This window comes from Akebia trifoliata, chromosome 1 (assembly GCF_017979445.1).
Source record: "Akebia trifoliata isolate Shusen 1 chromosome 1, ASM1797944v1, whole genome shotgun sequence".
NCBI lineage: Eukaryota > Viridiplantae > Streptophyta > Magnoliopsida > Ranunculales > Lardizabalaceae > Akebia > Akebia trifoliata.
The window spans coordinates 22,889,754-22,913,706 of NC_141375.1; the positions used below are offsets into that span (position 1 = coordinate 22,889,754).

The window sequence follows — 23,953 nt, forward strand, 5'->3', positions numbered from 1 at the left end:
TGAGGTCACTTCAGCATTCTTTTTGATCAAATTGCTATATAGTATATTTTCTTGAGGTTAACTAAATCTGTTTGGAAAATTGATTTTACTGAGTTGATGATATGAATAGAATTGTCGACAGTTATTTACTGAGCAGATTGCACAGTGACGATAATTATTAACAGAAGCTATCTTATAGTTGATAATGGAAAATGGAGCTCAGGCGTTATCTGGGTATATGTGAATTTATTTTATGGTTCCTAGTTCATGATTTTGACCGATGTGTTTGTGAACTTTATTATACTCAAATTGATATTACGAGGTAAATTATATTTTGATAATCCGGAGGAAAAACATATCCTACACTCAAGGGGGGTGAAAATATTCATACACAGATCTTACATCATGAACTTTACATTCTATTATCCAAATTGAGCAGCTAAAAGAACAAAAACTTAACACCAAAACAATAAGTAACCAATGAACATTTATTTGGTCTTTGGAAGCAACATTTGGTTAGAAAGACTCATGCCCATCAACGACAAAGCCAGAGGCTAGTGCTCATCATATAAAACGTTAGATTAATGGAAGGAAAATGTTTCTATTAAAGGATGTGTTTAAAGGGAGAGACATTTGTTTTACTCTGCCCACTCATATACACAAAAAAAAAATAAAAAAATACAAATAATGAGACTTGAGAACAATCCTCTTGTAGAGATTGGAAATGTTAGGTTTAGTGGTTAGCCACCCCAGTCTTAAACTCTCAAAAATGGTGGTCAAAAGAGATAAAAAGTCGGGTGCCTTCACATTTGCTTGGTAACTTGTTTGTTCTTCCACCATTTTCACAAGGCATTCAAACGAGAAGTAAGATCGATGAAGGCGTTTCTTTGCATGGAATTGTAAGACCACCCATTGGATGATTGAACCCAAACTCTTCTTCAGCCCCACTTAATAAGTCTTGGAATGAAGGATGGTTCAAGTAAGATACTGGAACAACGAATCGCTTCTTTTCGGTTACTCCGACGTAAACTGCTAAATGTCCTTTGGGGACATCTGATGTGGTTGTTCTGGTAAGAAGAGACTGTAGTCTGAGAATCTGCTTGGCATGTAGGGATATGGAAGGAAAACGGATACCCATGACTATTCTTGCAGTTAATAGAATGAAAACCAGAAAGAGATTTAAATGGGTGTTATAGAGGAAGAAAAGAAAGCTTTAGCACTTTGGAGGATGCAAGTGAAGACTTGGAGTTGGAAGGCAGATCTAGTGTATGTATATATAGAGTGAGGAAATGTTTTGTTGCCAATCCATTCAGAAGGAGAAATAAGTGGTGAAGAGGCATTCACAATTGGCTAAGCTTAGGGACCTACACCTCATAAACCATCACATGGCTTTGCTCATTTTGTGTTATTATCCAGCTATCAATTGATGTTGCAGCTGAACCACTTGTGCATTTGAATTCAATATTTAAACAAACATTAGATCTTCAAAACAGATACATGTGATGGTGTTTGGTGTACAAATAAAATGAACATGATATGAGCTAGGGCCTACATCTAAAATTTGGGAAAAAGTTGGAGACAGAACAATAAATGCTTGAATTGGTCGAATGTGGATGACGATTTATCAATTGGTTATTTGTACAAATTATTAGGGCAAAAACATGGAAATTAAACTCAGCTGGTTAGGTATAGTTTGCTCAAACCGAAGGGTTGTGTTGGGTTGGGCCTGTAAAAGCATTAATGCCTTACGCTCTCAATGTTATAAAAAATTCTAATTTCTGCATCTTCATTTGATTCTGTGAGTCTGGACACTATGTCACTAATAGTTATTAAAAAAAAAAGCAGTTGATACAGATTCAATCATTGTTTGTGTTTTATGACCAACCGTCTATAGTCTTACAATTCCATTCAACCATTTCTCAAGTTGGAGACAAAGATACATTTCTACATTGCAGGTCATCAAGAACACTATGCTTATATGCACCGAACATTTAGATCACCATTGTCGTCAAAATGTGAACCCACAAAATTTAGTGTAATGTAGCTTCAAACCCTAGTTCAGAACATGAAGGAAATATTAATAAAAGGATAAATACACAAAACATAACAAGATTTATGGTGTTCGGCAGTGCTAAGTCCATAAATGAGATGAGAGTGTTTTACTATGTTTGGGAAAGAAATTACAGCCTGTGAATTCTCTCAATACTTCTGTCAAACTTCCACAACCTACAAACCCAAGTTTCCCTTTGGTCGACTTCACTCTCATGTTACCCGGAAATGACTTACAATTATATGTATACCCAAAACATTCTAATGCCAAATTTCCCCCTGGACTTGACAAAAAACTAATTTGGGTACAATTAGTGTTTAAGACATTCCTGGTTATCAATCACCATTGATGTTTAAGATATCTATCACAACATGTGACATCCTTGCTTGTGGCAACAGAAACAAAAAAAATGAACCACTTTGAGTGTCCTAAATTCCCATATTCTCATGGATGTGAAGTCGGTAGGAAACTCAGCCATTTCAGTTATAAGGGGCTATAGTAATGTGAAAAACAAAACCTTGGTGGTTATAATATTGCTAGGAAAGGATGGTGTGGTGGACAAGGATGAACAAAGGTGGTTATTCTTGTCATAGACATCGGTCTGACTGCAAACCAATTGGCTTACGTAGGGCACCAATGTCCAATGGAAAGTCTACTTGACCATTAAAATGTGAGAGACTAAGAAATTAGTCAAACAGGAAATAGCAAGGGAATGATTATTACCATGTTTTTCTAATCCAGAAGAATAGCCCACTGGTGCCACCTGACATCTTCAGTTGTGCTCAAAACAAAAAGGCCAAGAACTATCTTAAATTTCAAGTAGGCAATGTATAGGTCTCAGGGTGGTGGGGCATGACATCAATTCAGTCCAAACCATTACAAATCAGTTGGGAAACAAAACCATGTGATCCTTAATGAAATATGTCTCTTATGAAACCCATTTGTAATTTCTCTTCGTTACTCATTTCCAACTGAGAGGGTTAGCCTTACAGATATTTTTTCTCTCTGTTTCTATATAAACACATACTGAGATTACTACCACAGTTCAACTTGTTAGTGCTCTCACCTTTATTTATAAGACCCTGAAAGAGTTCTTGGTATACCTTATTTTCCTTCCAAGAACAACATTCCAAAGAAGTCATGGGTATCATCCGTTTGCCTGCAATAGTAAATGCTAAGCGAATTCTTCGACGGGCTCTTCTAACAGGAATAGAAGTCCCAAAAGGCCACTTCACAGTTTACATTGGAGAGATGCAGAAGAAGCGATTTGTGGTTCCTATATCATACTTGAACCATCCTTCCTTCCAAGATTTACTTAGCAAGGCTGAAGAGGAGTTTGGGTTTGATCATCCAATGGGTGGTCTCACAATCCCATGCAATGAAGACTCATTCATCATTCTCACTTCTTGTTTGAGTTGTTCTTCATAGTGGAGCAAAGAATGTTGCGAAATGGCTTGCTAACAAAATCTGATCAACCATGCTAGAGTTGAAGGCAAAGGGGACCAAATTAAGTCAATCTCTCCAATTTTATAGAGTGGGGAGTGGCCAATCAGATGTAAATATTTATCCTGTAATGGAATTGAGTGAATGTAATCAATGAATTTCTATTCCTTTAGATTCAAATCTAATTCTCTTTTATTTCCTGTATTTGGTCTCGACGTTTGAATATGAAGAATTGAGATCATCATTCAAAATTTCAATATCGACCTTGTTACAATCGTTGATCTCAACTTCAACATGAATCATCGAGATAAAGGCAAAATAACTGGTCTAAATTGATTAATACATAATCAATCAAACATACAAACACTATTTGAAAACTATTCTTCTGCCCAGACGAAATGCTGCAAATATATTTGAATTATATATTGAACTGGAATCCACGATCCCTATTCGATATTTGAAATCTCTTGCTCTAGTTTTGTGGATGAGAGTAGATAGTGAAGTCTTAAATAGTTTCTCTTACCATCTGGTTATAGATATAAATCTCCAACACATCATACCCTACTAAGACCTTGAGAAAACATTGGCGTTTATTAATAGATTATCCATATGTTTAAACACATTATTATTATTGTTCTTGTCAAGTACATTTTTTTCTTAATATAAATGCATGCATCAACTATATTATAATTCACTCAAACTTGTACAACCTATTTTGATAAGTTTACCATTATTTTGTATTTCTAACTAAATTGTAACATCAAATGTTCCAAACCAAAGTTTGATCAAGTATTTCGATTTATACATTCAAATATATGTAGCGATACTCAATCTCCAAGTTGTCAAATGTGGCCAACTCTTGATAAACGAAAAAAAAAACACAAATTACGAATGCCTTACAATGATGGGTTAGATTGCAGACATGGTGTCAAACTCAGTCCACATTATACTTGACTAAATGCCTCCTTATCTCATGAACTTAGCTTATCACCTTGTTGACAATCAAATTGGTAAGAAGCTGAAATAGAAAAACTAAAAACTGTGTAAAAAAACAAAGAGTTTCCATTAAATGATGTATATATATCTTTATAGTCACCCACCATTAAGAAAAGAAGAAAATGTAACGATTTTATTTGATTGAGAATTCTTAGATGGTTATTACAAATGCCCTAATAGGGTATTTATAGGTATTACAAGAATAATCTAGAAAGTCTCAATTATCCTATTCTAGAAGTTTGTAAGAATATTCTAGAAAGTCACAACTATCCTAATCTAGAATATTATAAGAATAATCTAGAAAGTCTCAACTATCCTAATCTAGAAGATTACATGATTAATCTAGTAAGTCAAGAATAATCAAGAATAATCCGGAGATATCCTATTACACTGTAGCCAGCCAAGATTATACAATTCGAAAGATGGCATGAAAGATTTCTACGAAATGATTTATTCAACAGGAGAGAAATTTCTTTTACTCTGCCACTCATTTACAGTAAATAAAAATAAAAATAAAAAATACAAGGGATGAGAACAATCCTCTTTTTAAAATTGAACTTTTCGATTTAATGGTTAGACACTCATCTTAAACTCTCTCTCTCTTTCTCAAAAAAAAAAAAATAATAAAATAAAAAAATTAATGGTGATCAAAATGAGAGTCATGGGTGTTATTATTATATATTCAAATTTTTTAAGATTTAGGTGTACTTTTTGTATCTGAGTGTCCATGTCGTGATTATTATATATATATATTTGGGGTATTTAGTGAAGATCTATTCATTGGCAAAGCAGCACAACGCTTTGTTTGCTGATTTTAAAGTGTTGAGCTCATCACCATTAGTTCTTCATGAATACTTGAAATGTATATACAATAATAGTGAAATGGACACTAAGATCAAAAGTTATGCTCTCACCAACACCAATCTTAAACAGAGCATAATTTTTATTTGTGTATCAATTTTTCTAGGGAAATGTTCAGCACCCTAAGTTTTACCACACACTTTAACAAATGTTTTTTGTCCTACATGGGTTAGAAGTTTTGGAATGGGCTGATTTTTGGTGAGGATTATCTCTATGATTAGAAGATCATCGTCCCCAAAAATCAGCCCATTCTGAAATGTTTAGCCCCATGTTTACACGTTAAAAAATCGTGGACCGTCCATTTTTTGTAAACCATTTTTGATGGGGTTAGAAGTTTTGGAATGAGCTGATTTTTGGTGAGGATGATCTCTATTGTGAGGAGATCATCCTTACCAAAAATCAGCCCATTCTAAAACTTCTAACCCATGTAAGACAAAACACGTTTGTTAAAGTGTGTGGTAAAGCTTAGGGTGCTGAACGGGACCCATTTTTCTATAGCTATATATTCATTTTGGGTATTTCAGGAGATCTATCCATTGGCAACACAGCTCAATGCTTGCTGATTTTTGAAGTGCCAAGCTGGCTATTGCCTAAATATTCAGCAATTACCTAAAATGCATATATAATCAGGGGTGGAGCCAGGTTTTTGTTGTCGTGGGGGCAAATTAAAAATAGAAAAATTTTCTGATTTTCTATGGGGGCAAAGCAGTAGAATGTTAAAAAATTTTGTGGGGGCAAATTACAAATAGAAAAATTTTCAAAACTTCTGTGGGGGCAAAGCAATAGAATGTTAAATTTTTTTAAAAAATTATTAGTACCTCCCTATTGATTTTAGAAATTCTTGTGGGGGCAATTGCCCCCACTGCCCCCACTGTAAATCCGCCCTTGTATATAATAATAACGAAAATGGTTTCTCTATCAAAAGTTATGTTCTGAACCAATTCCAAATTTAATTAGAACATTATTTTAGTAAATATATTATAGACATGATAGGTAAATACATATCCTAAGTGTTATCAGTGAAAGTTCTTTTTTATTTATGTTTTTTATGTCACGTCCTTTTTTATCTTTTCCTATTTATCATGTAATAAATAAATAGGAATGAAGAAAGAATAAATATATTTTTTTTGGAATTTCTTCTCTTCTTTCTCTCTATCTTCTCTAAATCCTAGATCAATTTCCATATGGTATCAGAGTGGGCCTTTCTCTCCTCCACGTCACCCAGTTCATATCTCCACGTGCTTTGGTCTAGTCTGGCCCACACATGCGGGGCTTGTTGAGTTTAGTCCCACATTAGACACTCATTGTCTTGTCTCTCTCTTGATAAGTTCCTGGGCCTCTCCACTCATTGTCAAAAAGGTGGAGATATGAATTGAGTGACATGGAGGAGAGAAAGGCTTGCTCTGATACCATGTAGTAAATATATTATAGACAAAATAGGTATACACATTCTAAGATGCTAATAGACATATATTATAAATGGTACATATATGTTTTAATATCGTTTTGGTTGGACTCTGCCTAACCCGAGTTTTTACAAGGAAAAAAAAAAAAAAAGAAAAAAAAAATCATTGTTTAGTTGCTAATTGTGAAGATCATCTAAGACATGTGAGATTGAGAAGCTAATTGAAAAATTTTATTTTGACACATCCAACATTACAAACACAAGTATGTCAATTATAATTTTAGGGAAAATTACTTAATTCACCTTGCAGGAAGGATTTCTATCTATATCCCCTTAATTTTTCCGTGATAGCTTTATGGTTCATTCAGTAAACTTTTTCTTTCTTATGGCACCTGAACCCCCTTTCAATTGGTCAGATTAATGATTCATATTGTTGAGATCGACAATTCAAATCATTGAGATCAACTTCTGCTTCAATCATCGAGATCACCTTTTACAATTGTCAAGCTCAAAAGATTGTAAATCGTCAATCTCGACGTTTGAATACGAATCATTGAGATCAACATTTAAACTGTTACGATCGATCTTGTCACAATTGTTTATCTCGACATTTCAACATGAATCATGGAGATCAACAATACGATCTTGATAATTTTTGTATCTCAATCTTGAAGATTTAAGTTTGCTATTTTATCAACACAAGGGGGCATTAAGAAAGATATATGTTACTAACTCGGTTGTTAAGATGATACTGCCCCAAATCTCTGGGTGCATTTAGAAACATGTTCCCTTGATGGGATCTATTAAGCAATTTTCCCACTTTAACTTTAGATCAAAGTTTAAGATAATCTGTGTCCATTTGATCTTTGGGTTACGCACATAAGCAACCCTACCATGGGCCTTTAGGGAAAAATCTAAATTAAAAACATTGCTTAATTTTGACAACAATGACCCACTTTGTTTGGAGGAATATGGGTTTGCACATGGTGCTGTCAAATCTCTAGCTGGTCTGTTTTATTCAGTAACTGCATAATAATCTGAGGCTTGATTTTAAATTGATCAAAGAGTTGTGCTGGAGTAACCTCAAGATTGTACCTCACATTGCACTTTCCTGATGTGGAAGTGTGTAGGCACCATAAATGCTTTTACGCTCGTGTCTCGATGAAAAGCGTCTATGGTTCCTACACACTTCCACGTCAGGAAAGTGCGATATGAGGTACAATCTTGAGGTCACTTCAGCATTATTCTTGATCAAATTGGTATATAGTATATTTTCTTGACGTTAACTAAATCTGTTTGGAAAATTAATTTTACCGAGTTGATTATATAAATAGAAATGTTGACAGTTATTTACTGAGCAGATTGCACAGTGACGATAATTATTAACAGAAGTTATCTTATAGTTGATAATGGAAAATGGAGCTCAGGCGTTATCTGGGTATGTGTGAATTTATTTTATGATTCCTAGTTCATGATTTTGACCGATGTGTTCGTGAACTTTATTATACTAAAATTGATATTATGAGGTAAATTATATTTTGATAATCCAGAGGAAAAACATGTCCTACTCTCAAGGGGGGTGAAAATATTCATACACAGATCTTACATCATGAACTTTACATCCTATTATCCAAATTGAGCAGCTAAAAGAATAAAAACTTAACATCAAAACACTAAGTAACCAATGAAAATTTATTTGGTCTTCGGAAGCAACATTTGGTTAGAAAGACTCATGCCCATCAACAACAAAGCCAGAGGCTAGTGCTCATCATATAAAACGTTAGATTAATGGAAGGAAAATGTTTCTATTAAAGGAGGTGTTTAAAGGGAGAGACATTTGTTTTACTCTGCCCACTCATTTACACAAAATAAAAATATACAAATAATGAGACTTGAGAACAGTCCTCTTGTAGAGATTGGAAATGTTAGATTTAGTGGTTAGCCACCCCAGTCTTAAACTCTCAAAAAATGGTGATCAAAAGAGATAAAAAGTCGGGTGCCTTCATGTTTGCTTGGTAACTTGTTTGATCTTCCACCCTTTTCACAAGGCATTCAAACGAGAAGTAAGATCGATGAAGGCTGTTTCTTTGCATGGAATTGTAAGACCACCCGTTGGATTATTGAACCCAAACTCTTCCTCAGCCCCACTTAATAAGTCTTGGAATGAAGGATGGTTCAAGTAAGATACTGGAACAACGAATCGCTTCTTTTCGGTTACTCCGACATAAACTGCTAAATGTCCTTTGGGGACATCTGATGTGTTTGTTCTGGTAAGAAGAGACTGTAGTCTGAGAATATGCTTGGCATGTAGGGATATGGAAGGAAAACGGATACCCATGACTATTCTTTCAGTTAAGAGAATGAAAACCAGAAAGAGATTTAAATGGGTGTTATAGAGGAAGAAAAGAAAGCTTTAGCACTTTGGAGGATGCAAGTGAAGACTTGGAGTTGGAAGGCAGATCTAGTGTATGTATATATAGAGTGAGGAAATGTTATGTTGCCAATCCATTCAGAAGGAGAAATAAGTGGTGTTGAGGCATTCACAATTGGCTAAGCTTAGGGACCTACACCTCATAAACCATCACATGGCTTTGCTCATTTTGTGTTCTTATCCAGCTATCAATTGATGTTGCAGCTGAACCACTTGTGCATTTGAATTCATTATTTAAACAACATTAGATCTTCAAAACAGATACATGTGATGGTGTTTGGTGTACAAATAAAATGAACATGAACATGATAAGAGCTAGGGCCTACATCTAAAATTTGGGAAAAAGTTGGAGACAGAACAATAAATGCTTGAATCGGTCGAATGTGGATGATGATTTATAAATTGGTTATTTGTACAAATTATTACGGCAAAAAACATGGAAATATTAAACTCAGCTGGTTAGGTATAGTTTGCTCAAACCGAAGGGCTGTGTTGGATTGGGCCTGTAAAAGCATTAATGCCTTACGCTCTCAATGTTATCATAAATTCTAATCTCTGCATCTTCATTTGATTCTGTGAGTCTGGACAATTTGTCACTAATAGTTATTACAAAAAAAGAAAAAAAAAAGCAGTTGATACAGGTTCAATCATTGTTTGTGTTTTATGACCAACCATCTATAGTCTTACAATTCTGTTCAACCATTTCTCAAGTTGGAGACAAAGATACATTTCTACATTGCAGGTCATCAAGAACACTATGCTTATATGCACCGAACATTTAGATCACCATTGTTGTCAAAATGTGAACCCGCAAAATTTAGTGTAATGAAGCTTCGAAGCCTAGATGAGATGAGAGTGATTTACTATGTTTAGGAAAGAAATTACAGCCTGTGAATTCTCTCAATACTTCTGTCAAACCTCTACAACCTACAAACCCAAGTTTCCCTTTGGTTGATTTCATTATCATGTTACCCAGAAACGACTTACCATTATATGTATGCCCAAAACGTTCTGATGCCAAATTTCCCCCTGGACTTGACAAAAAACTAATTTGGGTACTATTAGTATTTTTGACATTCCTGGTTATCAATCACCAGTGATGTTTAAGATATCTATCACAACATGTGACATCCTCGCTTGTGGCAACACGAACAAAAAAAAAGAATCACATGGTCCTAAATTCCCATATTCTCATGGATGCGAAGTTGGTAGGAAACTCAGCCATTTAAGTTATAAGGGGCTATGGCAATGTCAAAGACGAAACCTTGGTAGTTATAATGTTGCTAGGAAAGGATGGTGTGGTGGACAAGGATGAACAAAGGTGATTATTGTTGTCATAGGCATCAGTTTGACGGCAAACCAATTGGCTTACGTAGGGCACCAATGTCCAATGGAAAGTCTACTTGACCATTAAAGTGTGAGAGACTAAGAAAATTAGTTAAATAGGAAATAAAAAGGGAATGCTTATTACCATGTTTTTCTCATCCAGAAGAATAAGCCTCTGGTGCCACCTGACATCTTTAGTTGTGATCAAAACAAAAAGGACAATAACTATCTTAAATTTCAAGTAGCAATGTATATAGGTCTCAGTGTGGTGGGGCATGACATCATTTCAGTCCAAACCACTGGAAATCAGTTGGGAAACAAAACCATGTGATCCTTAATGAAATATGTCTCTTGTAAAACCCATTTGTAATTTCTCTTCACTACTCATTTCCAATTGAGAGGATTAGCCTTACAAATTTTTTTTCTCTCTGTTTCTATATAAACACATACTGAGATTACTACCACAGTTCAACTTGTTAGTGCTCTCACCTTTATTTATAAGACCCTGAAAGAGTTCTTGATAAACCTTATTTTCCTTCCAAGGATATAACATTTCAAAGAAGTCATGGGTATCATCCGTTTGCCTGCGATAGTAAATGCTAAGCGAATTCTTCGATGGGCTCTTCTAACAGGAATAGAAGTCCCAAAAGGCCACTTCACAGTTTATATTGGAGAGATGCAGAAGAAGCGATTTGTGGTTCCTATATCATACTTGAACCATCCTTCCTTCCAAGATTTACTAAGCAAGGCTGAAGAGGAGTTTGGGTTTGATCATCCAATGGGTGGTCTCACAATCCCATGCAATGAAGACTCGTTCATCAATCTCACTTCTTGTTTGAGTAGTTCTTCATAGTGGAGCAAAGAGTGTTGCAAAATGGCTTGCTAACAAATACTGACCAACCATGCTAGAGTTGAAGGCAAAGGGGACCAAATTAAGACAATCTCTCCAATTTTGTAGTGTGGGGAGTGGCCAATCAGATGTAAATATTTATCCTGTAATGGAGTTGAGTGAATGTAATCAATGAATTTCTAATCCTCTAGATTCAAATCTAATTCTCTTTTATTTCCTGTATTCGGTCTTGACGTTTGAATATGAATAATTGAGATCATCATTCAAAATTTCAATATCGACCTTGTTACAATCGTTGATGTCAACGTTTCAACATGAATCATCGAGATAAAAATTGTGATCTATTGTTGATCTTGACAATTTTTGTACCTCAATCTCGAAGATTTAAGTTGCTGTTTTATCAACTGGGGGGGCATTAAGAATGAAAGATGTTACTAACTCGGTTTATAAGATGATACTTCCCTAAAACTCTAGGTGCATTTAGAAGCAAGTTCGTCCCATAGAATCTATTTAGTTATTTTCTCTATATAGTATTTTTCCAACTTTAACTTTAGATCAAAGTATAAGATCATCTATGTTGATTTGATCTTTGGGTTATGCACATATGCAACCCTACCATGGGCCCTTACGAAAACTAAATTTGAAATCTAAATTAAAGACATTGCTTGATTTTGACACAATGAGCGACTTTGTTTGGAGGAACATGGATTTGCACATGGTGGTGTCAGATCGTTAGCTGGTCTGTCTTATTCAATAACTGCATAATAATCCGAGGTGAATGCTTGATTTTAAATTGATCAAATTGGTATATAGTATATTTTCTTGAGGTTAGCTAAATCTATTCGGAAAATTAATTTTACCAAGTTGATGATACGAATAGAAAATGTTGATAGTTTTTTATTGAGCAGATTGCAAAGTGACGATAATTGTAAGAGAGATTTACCGGGCAGACCTATCTGTTGCAATATTATTACAAAAACACCTTTACTTTATCAAGTTTGTTACTCGAAAAACCTTACTTTATGAATCAGGCTAGCATGACTGACTTAGTAAGATATCAAATCTTACTAAGGGTCACTAGACCCACATGTCAAATTGGCAATCCGAGACCTCAGCCCTCTAGATTTCATGAAAAGAACTCAAATTCAAATTAAAAAAAAAAAAAAAAAAAAAAATCCTTTTCAAGCTTGATCAAAGGTGTTTAAAATGGATGGCTACCAAACTCCAAAACAGAGCTCAGGCATTATCTTGGGAAATTTGTTTTGCTCACATAAATCCGGGATCCACCAATCACAAGAACCAATGTGTATTGAATGACATCCCTAATTTACAAAACTACCCTTGCTATGCTTGATGTGGCATGCATGCACTGAAGAGTCTGTGAGCAAAACATCACTCGTTCTCATGGTATGTGGGAACTTTTTTATGGTTCCCAGTTCATGATTTTGACCGATGTGTTTGTCATCTTTACTATACTCTAATTAATGTTACAAGGTAAATTATATTTTGATAATCCAGAGAAAAAAATGTGTCCTACTCTCAAGGGGGGTGAAAATATTCATACACAGATCTTACATCATGAACTCTACATTATATCATCCAAATTGAGCAGCTAAAAGAATAAAAACTTAACATCAAAGAAAGAAGTAACCAATGGAATTTTATCTGGTCTTCCAATATAATTCACAAATGGAAGGAAAATGTTTCTATTAAAAGATGTGTTTAAAGGGAGAGACATTTGTTTTACTCTGCCCACTCATATACACAAAATACAACAATTTTTTTTTTTTATACAAATAATGAGACTTTAAGAACAATCCTCTTCTAGAGATTGCAGATATCAGATTTAATGGTTAGCCGCCACCCGTCTTAAACTCTCAAAAATGGTGAACAAAAGAGATAAAAAGTTGGGTGCCTTCATGTTTGCTTGATGACTTGTTTGTTCTTCCACCCTTTTCACAAGGCATTCAAACGAGAAGTGAGATCGATGAAGGCTGTTTCTTTGCATGGAATTGTAAGACCACCCTTTGGATGGTTGAACCCGAACTCATCCTCAGCCCTACTTAGTAAGTCTTGGAATGAAGGATCATTCAAGTAAGATAAAGGAACAACAAATCGCTTCTTTTCTATTATTCCAACGTAAACTGCTAGGTGTCCCTTTGGGACATCTACTGTGGTTGTTCTGGTAAGAAAAGACCGAAGTTTGAGAATCTGCTTGGCATGAAGGGACATGGAAGGCAAACGGATACCCATGACTATTCTTGGAGTGAAGAGAGCGAAAACTAGAACGAGATTTAGATGGACTTTATAGATGAAGAAAAGAAAGCTATAGAACTTTTAGGCGATGCGAGTGAAGACTTGGAGTTGGAAGGCAGGTCTAGCCTTTATGGATATATAGAGGGAGGAAATGTTAGGTTGCCAATCCATTCAAAAGTAGTAGTAGGTAGTGAGGAGGGATTCACGATTGGCTAATTAAGCTTAGGGACCTACAACTCATAAAGCATCACATGGCATTGCTCAATTAGTGTCCTTATCCATCCATCAATTGATGTTGCAGCATAACCACTTATGCATTTGAATTCCTTATTCAAATAAACATTAGAGCTTCAAAACAGATGGCAACCTTACACAACTAAAAACAGATGCATGTGATGGTGTTGTGTGTACAAATAAAATGAACATGAAGATGATATGAGCTTGGGTCTACATCTACAATGTGGGAAAAAGTTGGAGACAGAATAATAAATGCTTGAAATATTAGACTCAGTTCGTTAGGTGTAGTTTGCTCAAACTGAAGAGCTGTGTTGGATTGGGCCTGTATAAACATTAATGCCCCACACTCATCTCAGAAATTCTAATCTCTGCATCTTCATTTTATTTTAAGAGTCGGGATACTTTGTCACTAATTGTTATTACAAAGAAAAGCAGTTGTACAGGTTCAATCATTGTTTGTGTTTAATGACCAACCCTCTATAGTCTTACAATTCCATTCAACCATTTCTCAATTCAGAGACAAAGATACATTTCTACATTGTAGGTCGTCGAGAACATGATGCTTATATGGACCCAACATTTAGATCACCATTGTTGTTGAAATGTGAACTCGCAAGATGTAGTATAATGTAGCTTCAAACCCTAGTTCGGAAGATGAAGGCAATATAAATAAAAGGAAAAATACATAAAACATAACAAGATTTACGGAAGTGCCTAGCTCCATAGAATGAGATGTGAGTAATTTACCATTAAAAAAAATAAAAATTGTGAGTAATTTACCATGCTTGAGAAAGAAACTACAGCCCCTGAACTCTCTCAATACCTCTCTCAGAATCCCCAACCCAGAAGCCCAAGTTTCACAATGTTTGATTTCACTCTCCTTTAGGTGAAATGAGTTAAAATTGTATGTACATCCAAAGCGTTACAATGCCAAAATTTCCCCTAGATTCGACATGCACCAAATTTGGGTACTATTAGTGTTTAAGACATTCCTGGTTATCAATCACCATTGAGGTTTAAGACATCTATCACAACATGTGACATCCTCGTTTGTGGCAACACGAACAAAAATAGAACTACATTGAGTTTATTAAATTCACATATCTCAGGGATGGAAAGTCAGTTGGAAAATTGGGTTTTCTAGAAATGTTAAGAAAAATCTTGGTGGTTGTGAATTTGCTGAGACAGGATTGTGTGGTGGAACAAAGGTGGTTATCGTTGTCGTAGACATCCATCTGACAGCAAACCAATTGGCTTACGTAGGGGGCACACATGTCTCCAAAGAAGGTAGTTAAACAGCAAAAAAGGGCATGAATATTACTATCTTTTTTTCACCCAGAAGAATAAGCCTCTGGTGCCATCTGACATGTTTTTAATTTGAAGGGCCAGTTAGTTGTGATCAATACAACAAGGCCAATAATTATCTAAAATTCCAGCTAGGCAATTTATAGGTAGTACTCTCATTGTGGTGGGGCATAGCATGTTGCAACAAATGAGAACACTGTCATCACTTCAGTCCAAATCATTGGAAATGAGTTAGTAAACAAGACCATGTGATCCTTAATGAATATGTCTCTTAACCATTTGCAATTCCTCTTCACCACTCATTTCCAATTGAGAGGATTAGCCTTCCAGATATTTCTTCTCTCCATTTCTATATATACATACACATACTGAGATTACCACCACAGTTCAACCTTTTAGTGCTCTCACATTTACTTACAATAGTTCTTGAGTAGCCTTAGTTTCCTGCCAAGGTTATAACATTTCAAAGAAGTCATGGGTATCATCCGTTTGCCTATGATAGCAAATGCTAAGCGAATTCTACGACGGGCTCTTCTAACAGAAGTAGAAGTCCCAAAAGGCCACTTCACAGTTTATATTGGAGAGACGCAGAAGAAACGATACGTGGTTCCAATATCATACTTGAATCATCCTTCGTTCCAAGATTTACTAAGCCAGGCTGAAGAGGAGTTTGGGTTTGATCATCCAATGGGTGGTCTCACAATCCCATGCAAAGAAGACTCATTCATCGATCTCACTTGTCGTTTGAGTTGTTCTTCTTAGAGGAGCAAAGAATGCTGCAAAATGGCTTCCTAACAAAATCTGACCACCCATGCTAGAGTTGAAGACAAATGGAACCAAATTAAGTCAGTCTCTCTCCAATTTTGTAGAGTGGGGAGTGGCCAATGAGATGTAAATATTTATCCTGTAATGGAGTGGAGTTGAGTGAATATCATTAATGTATTTCCCCCTCCTTTCGATTCAAATCTGATTCTCTTTTATTTCCTTGTATTATTCAATGGCTCTTTCAATTTTTGTGGGCATGATGTTATTGGGGGATTAAAATACCAATTCGAATATTGAGCAATACACAATCAATCAAACACTACTTGAAAACTTTTGTGAAATGCTGCAAATGTATCAGAGTTTTATACATTGAACTTGAATCCACATATCCCCTTGTTTGATATTTGTAATCTCATGCTCTGGTTCAGAGCAACTAGTGTTTGATCAACCAAAAACTACTCTTACCATCTGCTTTTAGATCTTGATTTCAAATACATCATACCCTTCTATGTCCTCCTTGAGAAAACAATTATGTTTGTTCATAGATAATCCACATGTTTGAACTCTTCTAATTATAATTATCCTTATCGTAAAGTACTTATTTTTTAATATAAATGCTTGCATTGGCTATATTATAATTCATTCTAATCTGTAAAATCTGTTTTTGTATTTCTAACATCAAATGTTCCAATTCAGAGTTCGGTCAAGTATTTCGATTTATACATTTGAATAGATGTAATGATACTCAATCTCCAAGTTATCAAATGCAGCCAAATCTTGATAAAGAAAAGAAAAGAAAAACACAAATTACTAAATGCCTTATAATTTCGGATTAGATTATAGACATGGCGTTGAATGTATGTATGATTCAAACTCAGTCAACATTATAGGTGAGATAAAAGCATCCTCTGTAATGAATTTGGCTTATCACCTTGTTGACAATCAAACTAAAGAGTTTCCATTAAATGATGTACATCTCTCTCTCTCTCTTTCTCTCTCTCTCTCTCTCTAGTCACTCACCACTAAGACAAGAATTTTTTTTTTATTTGAGGGCTTATGCTCATCTTCTCCTAATCCCATCACTTCAGTCATTGGGGTAGTCTGTGTGTTCAATACGTTGGGCTGTCCAGAGGAAATGTTGGAGTGTATGTCGGGTTGCTCAGTTCAAGATGATGCAGTGCAACAAGCCAAAGAGAGCCCATGGACTTGGACGAGCAACGGAGTCAGAATCATCCAAGGAGACCCATTCTTGAATGAAAATGTCAAGATCTTCAAGAACCATAACAAACTATGGGTTTTCCGATTTTAGGCCTGATTTCTTTGTTTACCCTTTTTTAGACGATTTTACTATTATAAGAAAGTTCCGTTTTATTCATAACTTAAGTTATGAAAGTCAAAATCATGCATCGTCGATTATCGCTTACTTCTAGGGTTATTAAGTAGTATCTATTTCTATGCTTAAGTCATTTTTTACTATTTTTAGTAATTTGTCTATTTTTGACCATTTTCTTGTTTTCTAGGAATAAGACTTTTTTTTATTATAAGAAGTATTTGTAACTCCACCACTAGGAAAATCTTTTGATTAATAAAATTTATGTTCTTAGAGAATTTTCTCTTTATTTCAATTACATGGTATTCTTTGTGAATCAATAATTTTTGGTCTTTTGGATGCCCAATTATTTGGTATTCTTTTGAGAATCTACGAACTAATTGTAAGATCGTTCTTCTTCTTGGATCAGTTGATATCAGAGCAATAGTTCCAATCTTGCGGTGTTCAAATTTTCCTATGGATTTTCAAACAAGGAGGGAATTTGGAGTTGCAACATCGACCCAAAGGTTTGTGTCCCTAAAAGATTCGTTATTGCAAGGTGATGTAAGCAAGATTGAACTTGATTTTCGAAATCTTTTTCAAAATATTGCACCAAAGAAGAAAGCAGAGGAATGCATCTTTGATGGAGATTTGTGAAAGGTGATACTGAAATTAGATTTGATCTCCAAGAGTGTCTAGAAGCTTGACCGCAGAAAAGTCCATTGGTTCGCTTTTTACGGTCAAAACTAACTTTTTTTTTGTTGCTTTGGCAGGCACATGTACCAACCACCCTTTTGTAAATCATGTAATGCGGAAGGTGTTTGTCACTTTGATCCTATATATGATGAGTACGATAATGAGGTTGAGGAAAAGGAAGTTGTTTATGAATATGTTGAGGAGGCTCTAGCACCAAGAAAAGCTTCTTTACATCTAAATGAAAATTTGATGACGGTTGGCTTTTCAACAATTTCTTTCACAACATGCACAATAGTCAGAGAATTAGTTTAAAATATGGTGATCAACAAACGTTTGGTCAAATAAAATATTTTACAAATAACAAATAAGAACTGAAATTCATCCACATCTTTCCACACTCTCTCTGTTCAAGAAAGGTAATGGTGACCTTGAGCCTAAATGCGGCAAGGGTCCAAGCTTGCTACACCTGGTTGGTTTTCTGTCCTTGGGCATCTCAAAATTTGTCTTCCCTGCTGAAATGTTGCCTTGCTTGGAAAGACACGTGCACAATTTTGGGGTGTCTACAAGACCGATTGATCGAACTAAGGAGGTTGATCGGACATAAATAGTGATCAACTAGTTCAATTTTTTCTTGTTTCAAAATTCAAACAAAATTAGACTTTTGACCTAAAATCTCTAATCACCTATGGTGTAAAAAGTTCTCTATGTTTTTTACCATCATGCATGGAGTCGAATGGCTTTCAAAGAATTCTACAATTTTACACTTTGACTGTGACTTGAGATTTTGATCTTCGACCACAAGATGATTAGACTAAACTTGTTTTGGAAACAAAACTTTGCCAACGTAATTATTTCCAATAATTTCTTAACGTATACAATTTAAAATATATAAGGAAAAAAGTTTCTATGTAATGATGTGTTCAAAGGGAGAGACATTTGTTTTACTCAGCCCACTCATTTACACAAAATAGAATAAGCTTTTTTTTACAACTGATGAGAATTGAGAATAATCCTCTTCTATGGTTAGCCACCACTGTCTTGAACTCTCAAAAAAAACATGGTGATTAAAAGAGAGAAAAAGTCGGGTGCCTTCATCTTTCCTCGGCAACTTCTTTGTTGTGTCATTCTTTGTTCTTCCACTCCATTCACAAGGCATTCAAACGAGAAGTAAGGTCGATGAAGGCTGTTTCTTTGCATGGAATTGTAAGACCACCCATTGGATGATTGAACCCAAACTCTTCCTCGGATCTACTTAATAAGTCTTGGAATGAAGGATGGTTCAAGAAAGATAAAGGAACAACGAATCGCCTCTTTTCGGTTACTCCAACGTAAACTGCTAAATGTCCTTTTGGGACATCTGCTGTGGTTGTTCTGGTAAGAAGAGACTGTAGTTTGAGAAACTGCTTGGCATGTAGGGACATGGAAGGCAGACGGATACCCATGACTATTCTTGGTGAAGAGAAAGAAGACCAGAAAGAGATTTAAATGGGCTTTATAGAGGAGGAAAATAAAGCTTTAGCTCTTTAGAGGATGTAAGAGAAGACTTGGAGTTGGAAGGTAGGTCTAGGGTATGTATATATAGAGTGTGGATATGACTTGTGGGCAAACCATTCAAAAGGAGTAATAGGTGGTGGGGAGGCATTCACAATTGGCTATGCTTAGGGACCTACCTCATACAGCCTCACATGCCATTGCTCATTTGGTGTTCTTATCCAACCATCAATTTTGTTGCAGCGGAACCACTAATGCATTTGAATTCATTAGTAAAATAAGCATCAGAGCTTCCTAATAGACGGCTACCTTACATAACAGAAAACAGGTGCATGTGATGGTGTTGGGTGTACAAACAAAATGAACGTGAAGATGATATGAGCTTGGCCCTACATCTAAAATTTGGAAAAAAGATTAGAGACAGAACAATAAATGCTTGAATCAGTTTAACATGGCATGATGATTTATAATTTCGATATTTGTACAAATTATTATGGTAAAAACATGGAAATATTAGGCCTAGCTGGTTAGGTGTAGTTTACTCAAACCGAAGGGCTGGGTTGGATTGGGCCTGTAAAAACATTAATGCCCACCCACTCAATGTTCTCAGAATTTCTAATGTTTTCATCTTCATTCGATTTTGAGAGTATCGATACCTTGTCACTAAGAGTTACTACAAAGATAAGCAATTTGATACAGGTTCAATCATTGTTTGTGTTTCGTGGCCAACCATCTATAGTCTTACAATTCCATTCCACTATTTCTCAAGTCACAGGCGAAGATACATTTCTACATTGCACGTCATCAAGAACACATTGCTTATATGCATTCAACATTTAGATCACCATTGTCTTCAAAATGAGAACCCACAAATTTTGTTTAATGTAGCTTGGAACCCAAGCTCAGAACACGAAGGTAAAAATAAACAAAAGGAAAAATACCCAGAACACAACAAGATTGATGTTGTTCGGCTGTGCCTAAGTCCGTAAATGAGATGTGAGTGATTTACCATGTTCGATAAGAAAATAACAGTCCATGAATTCTCTCAATACCTCTCTCAGACCTCCTCAACCTATAAACCCAAGTTTCCCCCTATTTGATTTCACTCACCTGTAACCCGGAAATGTGTTACAATTACATAAGCCCTAAACGGTGCAATTCCCTGGATTAAACATAAACAAAATTTGGATAGAGTTAATGTTTAAGTCATCTATCAGATCTTGAAACATCCTCATTTGTGGCAAAACGAAAAAAAATAGAACTACATTGAGTTTATTAAATTCACATACCCTCATGAATGCAAAGTCGGTAGGAAAATTGGGTGTAATAGAAATGTGAAGAAAAACCATGGTGGTTGTGATGTTGCTAAGAAAGGATTGTGTGGTGGACAAGGATGAACAAAGGTGATTATCGTTGTCGTAGACATCCATCTGACTGCAAACCAATTGGCTTATGTAGGGAGCACCAATCTCTCCAAAAGTCTACTTGACCATTAAAGTGTGAAAGACTAAGAAATTAGTTAAACAGAAAAAAAAGGACATGAACATTACCATGTTTTTTCACCCAAAAGAATAAGCCCCTGGTGCCATCTGACATGTTTGTAATTTGAAGGTCACTGTCATAGTGGTGGGGCATAACATGTTGCAACAAATGAGAACACTGTCATCATTTCAGTCCAAATCAATGAAAAAGAGTTGGGAAACAAAACCATGTGATCCTTAATGAAATATGTCTCTGAAGAAACCCATTTGCAACTCCTCTTCACCACTCATTTCCAATTGAGAGGATTAGCTTTACAGATATTTCTCCTCTCCATTTCTATATATACATACATATACTGAGATTACTACTACAGTTCAACTTTTTAGTGCTCTCACATTTACTTACAATACCCTTAAAGAGTTCTTGAGTAACCTTTCCTGCCAAGGATATAACATTTCAAAGAAGTCATGGGTATAATCCGTTTGCCTATGATAGAAAATGCTAAGCGAATTCTACGACGGGCTCTTCTAACAGGAATAGAAGTCCCAAAAGGCCACTTCACAGTTTATATTGGAGAGACACAGAAGAAACGATATGTGGTTCCAATATCTTACTTGAACCATCCTTCCTTCCAAGATTTACTTAGCCAGTCTGAAGAGGAGTTTGGGTTTGATCATCCAATGGGTGGTCTCACAATCCCATGCAAAGAAGACTTATTCATCCATCTTACTTCTCGTTTGCGTTGTTCTTCAGAGAAAAGTAAATAATGTTGCAAAATTTTCTTGCTAACAAAATCTGACAATCGAGCTAGAGTTGAAGGCAAAGGGGACCAAATTAAGTCAATCTCTCCAATTTTGTAGTGTGGGGAGTGGCCAATCAGATGTAAATATTAATCGTGTCATGGAGTTGAGTGAATGAAATGAAAGTATTTCCCCTCTTTAGATTCAAATCTAATTCTCTTTGATTTCCTTGCATTCTTTAATGGAATTTTTGTTTATCTTTTTTGGTGTGGCTTTGGTTGGGGATTAAACCACGAATTTACTTGATTAAGGGGAATGAGGTAAAATAACTGGGAGAATATTGATTAATATACAATCAATCAAATACTACTTGAAAACACCGCTTCTGCTCAGACGAAATGTTGCTAAGGTGTCTGAATTATAATTTGAACTTGAATTCGCATTTCTCCTTGTTTGATATTTGTAATCTCTTGCATTAGTTTATGTGGATGGGAATAGACAGTGAAGTCTTAAGTAGTAACTCGTACCATCTTGTTGTAGATTTAGATTTCAAACACATCATACTGTATAGAAAAACTAAAAACTGATAAAAAGAAACAATTTATTAGAGGAGGCTAATTCTCATATACATAAAACACTAGAGCCGGTCAAGATTATACAATTTGAGAGATGGACAGAAAGATTTTCTATTAAATGGCGTGTATTCAATGGGAGAGACCTTTCTTTTACTTTTCCCAGTCCGTAAAGAAATAATTTTTTTTTTCCATGGGATGAGAACAATCCTCTTCAATGGTGTTTTTCGATTTAATGGTCGTCATGAACTCTAAAAAAATTGTGATTGAAAGTGAGAAAGTCAGGGATTCCTTCATTATATATTCATAATTCTTAAAATTTAAGCATAACTTTTGATTTGACTATCCATTTCGTGATTATTACATATAGATCTTGTGTATTTTAAGAAGATCTATCCATTGGCAAAGCAGCATGACACTATGCTTGCTGATTTTAAAGCTGCTCAGATCAAAAGTTATGCATATACCAACTCCAATCTAGATCAGAGCGTAATTTTTTATCCAAATGTATATCCATTTTTTTACAATTATATACTCATTTACGGTATTTTAGAAGGATCTATGCATTGGGAAAGCAGGTTGGCACTTGCTGATTTTTAAAATGTAGGCTCGCCACTGGTAAGATATTCACGAATTACCTAAAATGCATAGATAATAATGGCAAAAATGGTTTCTCGAATCAAAAGTCATGTTTCGAACCAATTCCAAACTTAATTAGAATGTTATTTTAGTAAATATATTATAGACATGATGGCTAAATACACATTCTAAGATTCCAATAGACAATATATTATAGATAGTAAATACATCTTTGAGTATCATTTTGTAGGAGTCTGCCAAAGTCGAGTTTACTCTCCAAAAAAATAAATAAATAAATAAAACTCATTGTTTTGTTGCTATGCGTGAATGACCATCTAAACATGTGAGGTCTAGAAGAAGCAACATGAAATATTTTTACACATCCAACATTACAAACACAAACGTTGGACTATCCAAAAAAACCTTTTATTAAATGATGTACATCTCTCTCTCTCTCTAGTCACTCACCATTAAGACAAGAAGAAACTTTTTATTAGAAGAGGGCTCATGCTCATCTTCCATCACTTCACTCATGGGGTAGTCAACTAGTCGGTGTGTACAGTATGTTGGGCTATCCAAAGGAAATGTTGGAGTGTACGTCAGGATGCTCAATGTATAGGTGCTACAGTGCAACAAGCCCAAGAGGGCCCATAGACCCGGACGGGCAACGGAGTCAGAATCATCCAAGGAGACCCATTCTTGAATGAAAATTTCAAGATCTTCCAGTACCTTAACAAACTATGGATTTTCCGCTTTTTGGCTTGCTTTCTTTGTTTACCCTTTTTTTAGACGATTTTACTATTTTAAGAAAGTTCTGTTTTGTCCATAACTTAAGTTATGAAAGTCAAAATCATGCATCGTCAATTATCGCTTACTTCTAGGGTTGTAAAGTAATATTTATTTCCATGCTTAAGTCAGTTTTACTATTTTTGGCCATTTTCAAGTTTTCTAAGAGTAAGACTCTTTTTTTTATAAATAGTATTTATAACTTAACCACTGAGAAAATCTTTTGATTAATGAAATTTATGTTTTTAGAGAATTTTCTCTTTATTTCAATTACATAGTATTCTTTGTGAATCAATAAATTTTGGTCTTTTGGATGCCCAATTGTTTGGTATTCTTTTGAGAATCAACAAACTAATTGTAAGATTGTTTTTCTTTTTGCATCAGTTGGTATCAT

The 23,953-nt window shown here is 35.2% G+C and overlaps 3 protein-coding genes and 4 pseudogenes across 3 annotated transcripts; 4 read left to right on the forward strand and 3 right to left on the reverse strand.

Annotated features, from left to right (window-relative positions):
- The first annotated feature begins 3,074 nt into the window (after positions 1–3,074).
- On the forward strand, positions 3,075–3,729 carry LOC147411001 (auxin-responsive protein SAUR24-like). Its single transcript, XM_086443242.1, has one exon. The coding sequence runs from the start codon at positions 3,170–3,172 to the stop codon at positions 3,455–3,457; it is 288 nt and encodes a 95-aa protein (XP_086299368.1). The 5' UTR covers positions 3,075–3,169; the 3' UTR covers positions 3,458–3,729.
- Positions 3,730–8,519: 4,790 nt separating this feature from the next.
- On the reverse strand, positions 8,520–9,215 carry LOC147411002 (auxin-responsive protein SAUR21-like). Its single transcript, XM_086443277.1, has one exon. The coding sequence runs from the start codon at positions 9,070–9,072 to the stop codon at positions 8,776–8,778; it is 297 nt and encodes a 98-aa protein (XP_086299403.1). The 5' UTR covers positions 9,073–9,215; the 3' UTR covers positions 8,520–8,775.
- A 1,684-nt stretch (positions 9,216–10,899) lies between these two features.
- On the forward strand, positions 10,900–11,539 carry LOC147411003 (auxin-responsive protein SAUR24-like). The gene has a single exon (XM_086443292.1). It carries the CDS (start codon positions 11,057–11,059, stop codon positions 11,342–11,344), a length of 288 nt encoding a protein of 95 aa, XP_086299418.1. The 5' UTR covers positions 10,900–11,056; the 3' UTR covers positions 11,345–11,539.
- Positions 11,540–13,297: 1,758 nt separating this feature from the next.
- LOC147411004 (auxin-responsive protein SAUR21 pseudogene) lies at positions 13,298–13,594 on the reverse strand (annotated as a pseudogene).
- A 1,941-nt stretch (positions 13,595–15,535) lies between these two features.
- LOC147411005 (auxin-responsive protein SAUR21 pseudogene) lies at positions 15,536–16,216 on the forward strand (annotated as a pseudogene).
- Positions 16,217–18,796: 2,580 nt separating this feature from the next.
- On the reverse strand, positions 18,797–19,607 carry LOC147411006 (auxin-responsive protein SAUR21 pseudogene; annotated as a pseudogene).
- Positions 19,608–21,240: 1,633 nt separating this feature from the next.
- LOC147411007 (auxin-responsive protein SAUR24 pseudogene) lies at positions 21,241–21,831 on the forward strand (annotated as a pseudogene).
- Positions 21,832–23,953: the final 2,122 nt, after the last annotated feature.

Excerpts from the sequence above, each read along its gene's own strand:
- LOC147411001 (XM_086443242.1), top strand. The coding sequence starts at position 3,170 with ATGGGTATCATCCGTTTGCCTGCAATAGTAAATGCTAAGCGAATTCTT.
- LOC147411002 (XM_086443277.1), bottom strand. The coding sequence starts at position 9,072 with ATGGGTATCCGTTTTCCTTCCATATCCCTACATGCCAAGCATATTCTC.
- LOC147411003 (XM_086443292.1), top strand. The coding sequence starts at position 11,057 with ATGGGTATCATCCGTTTGCCTGCGATAGTAAATGCTAAGCGAATTCTT.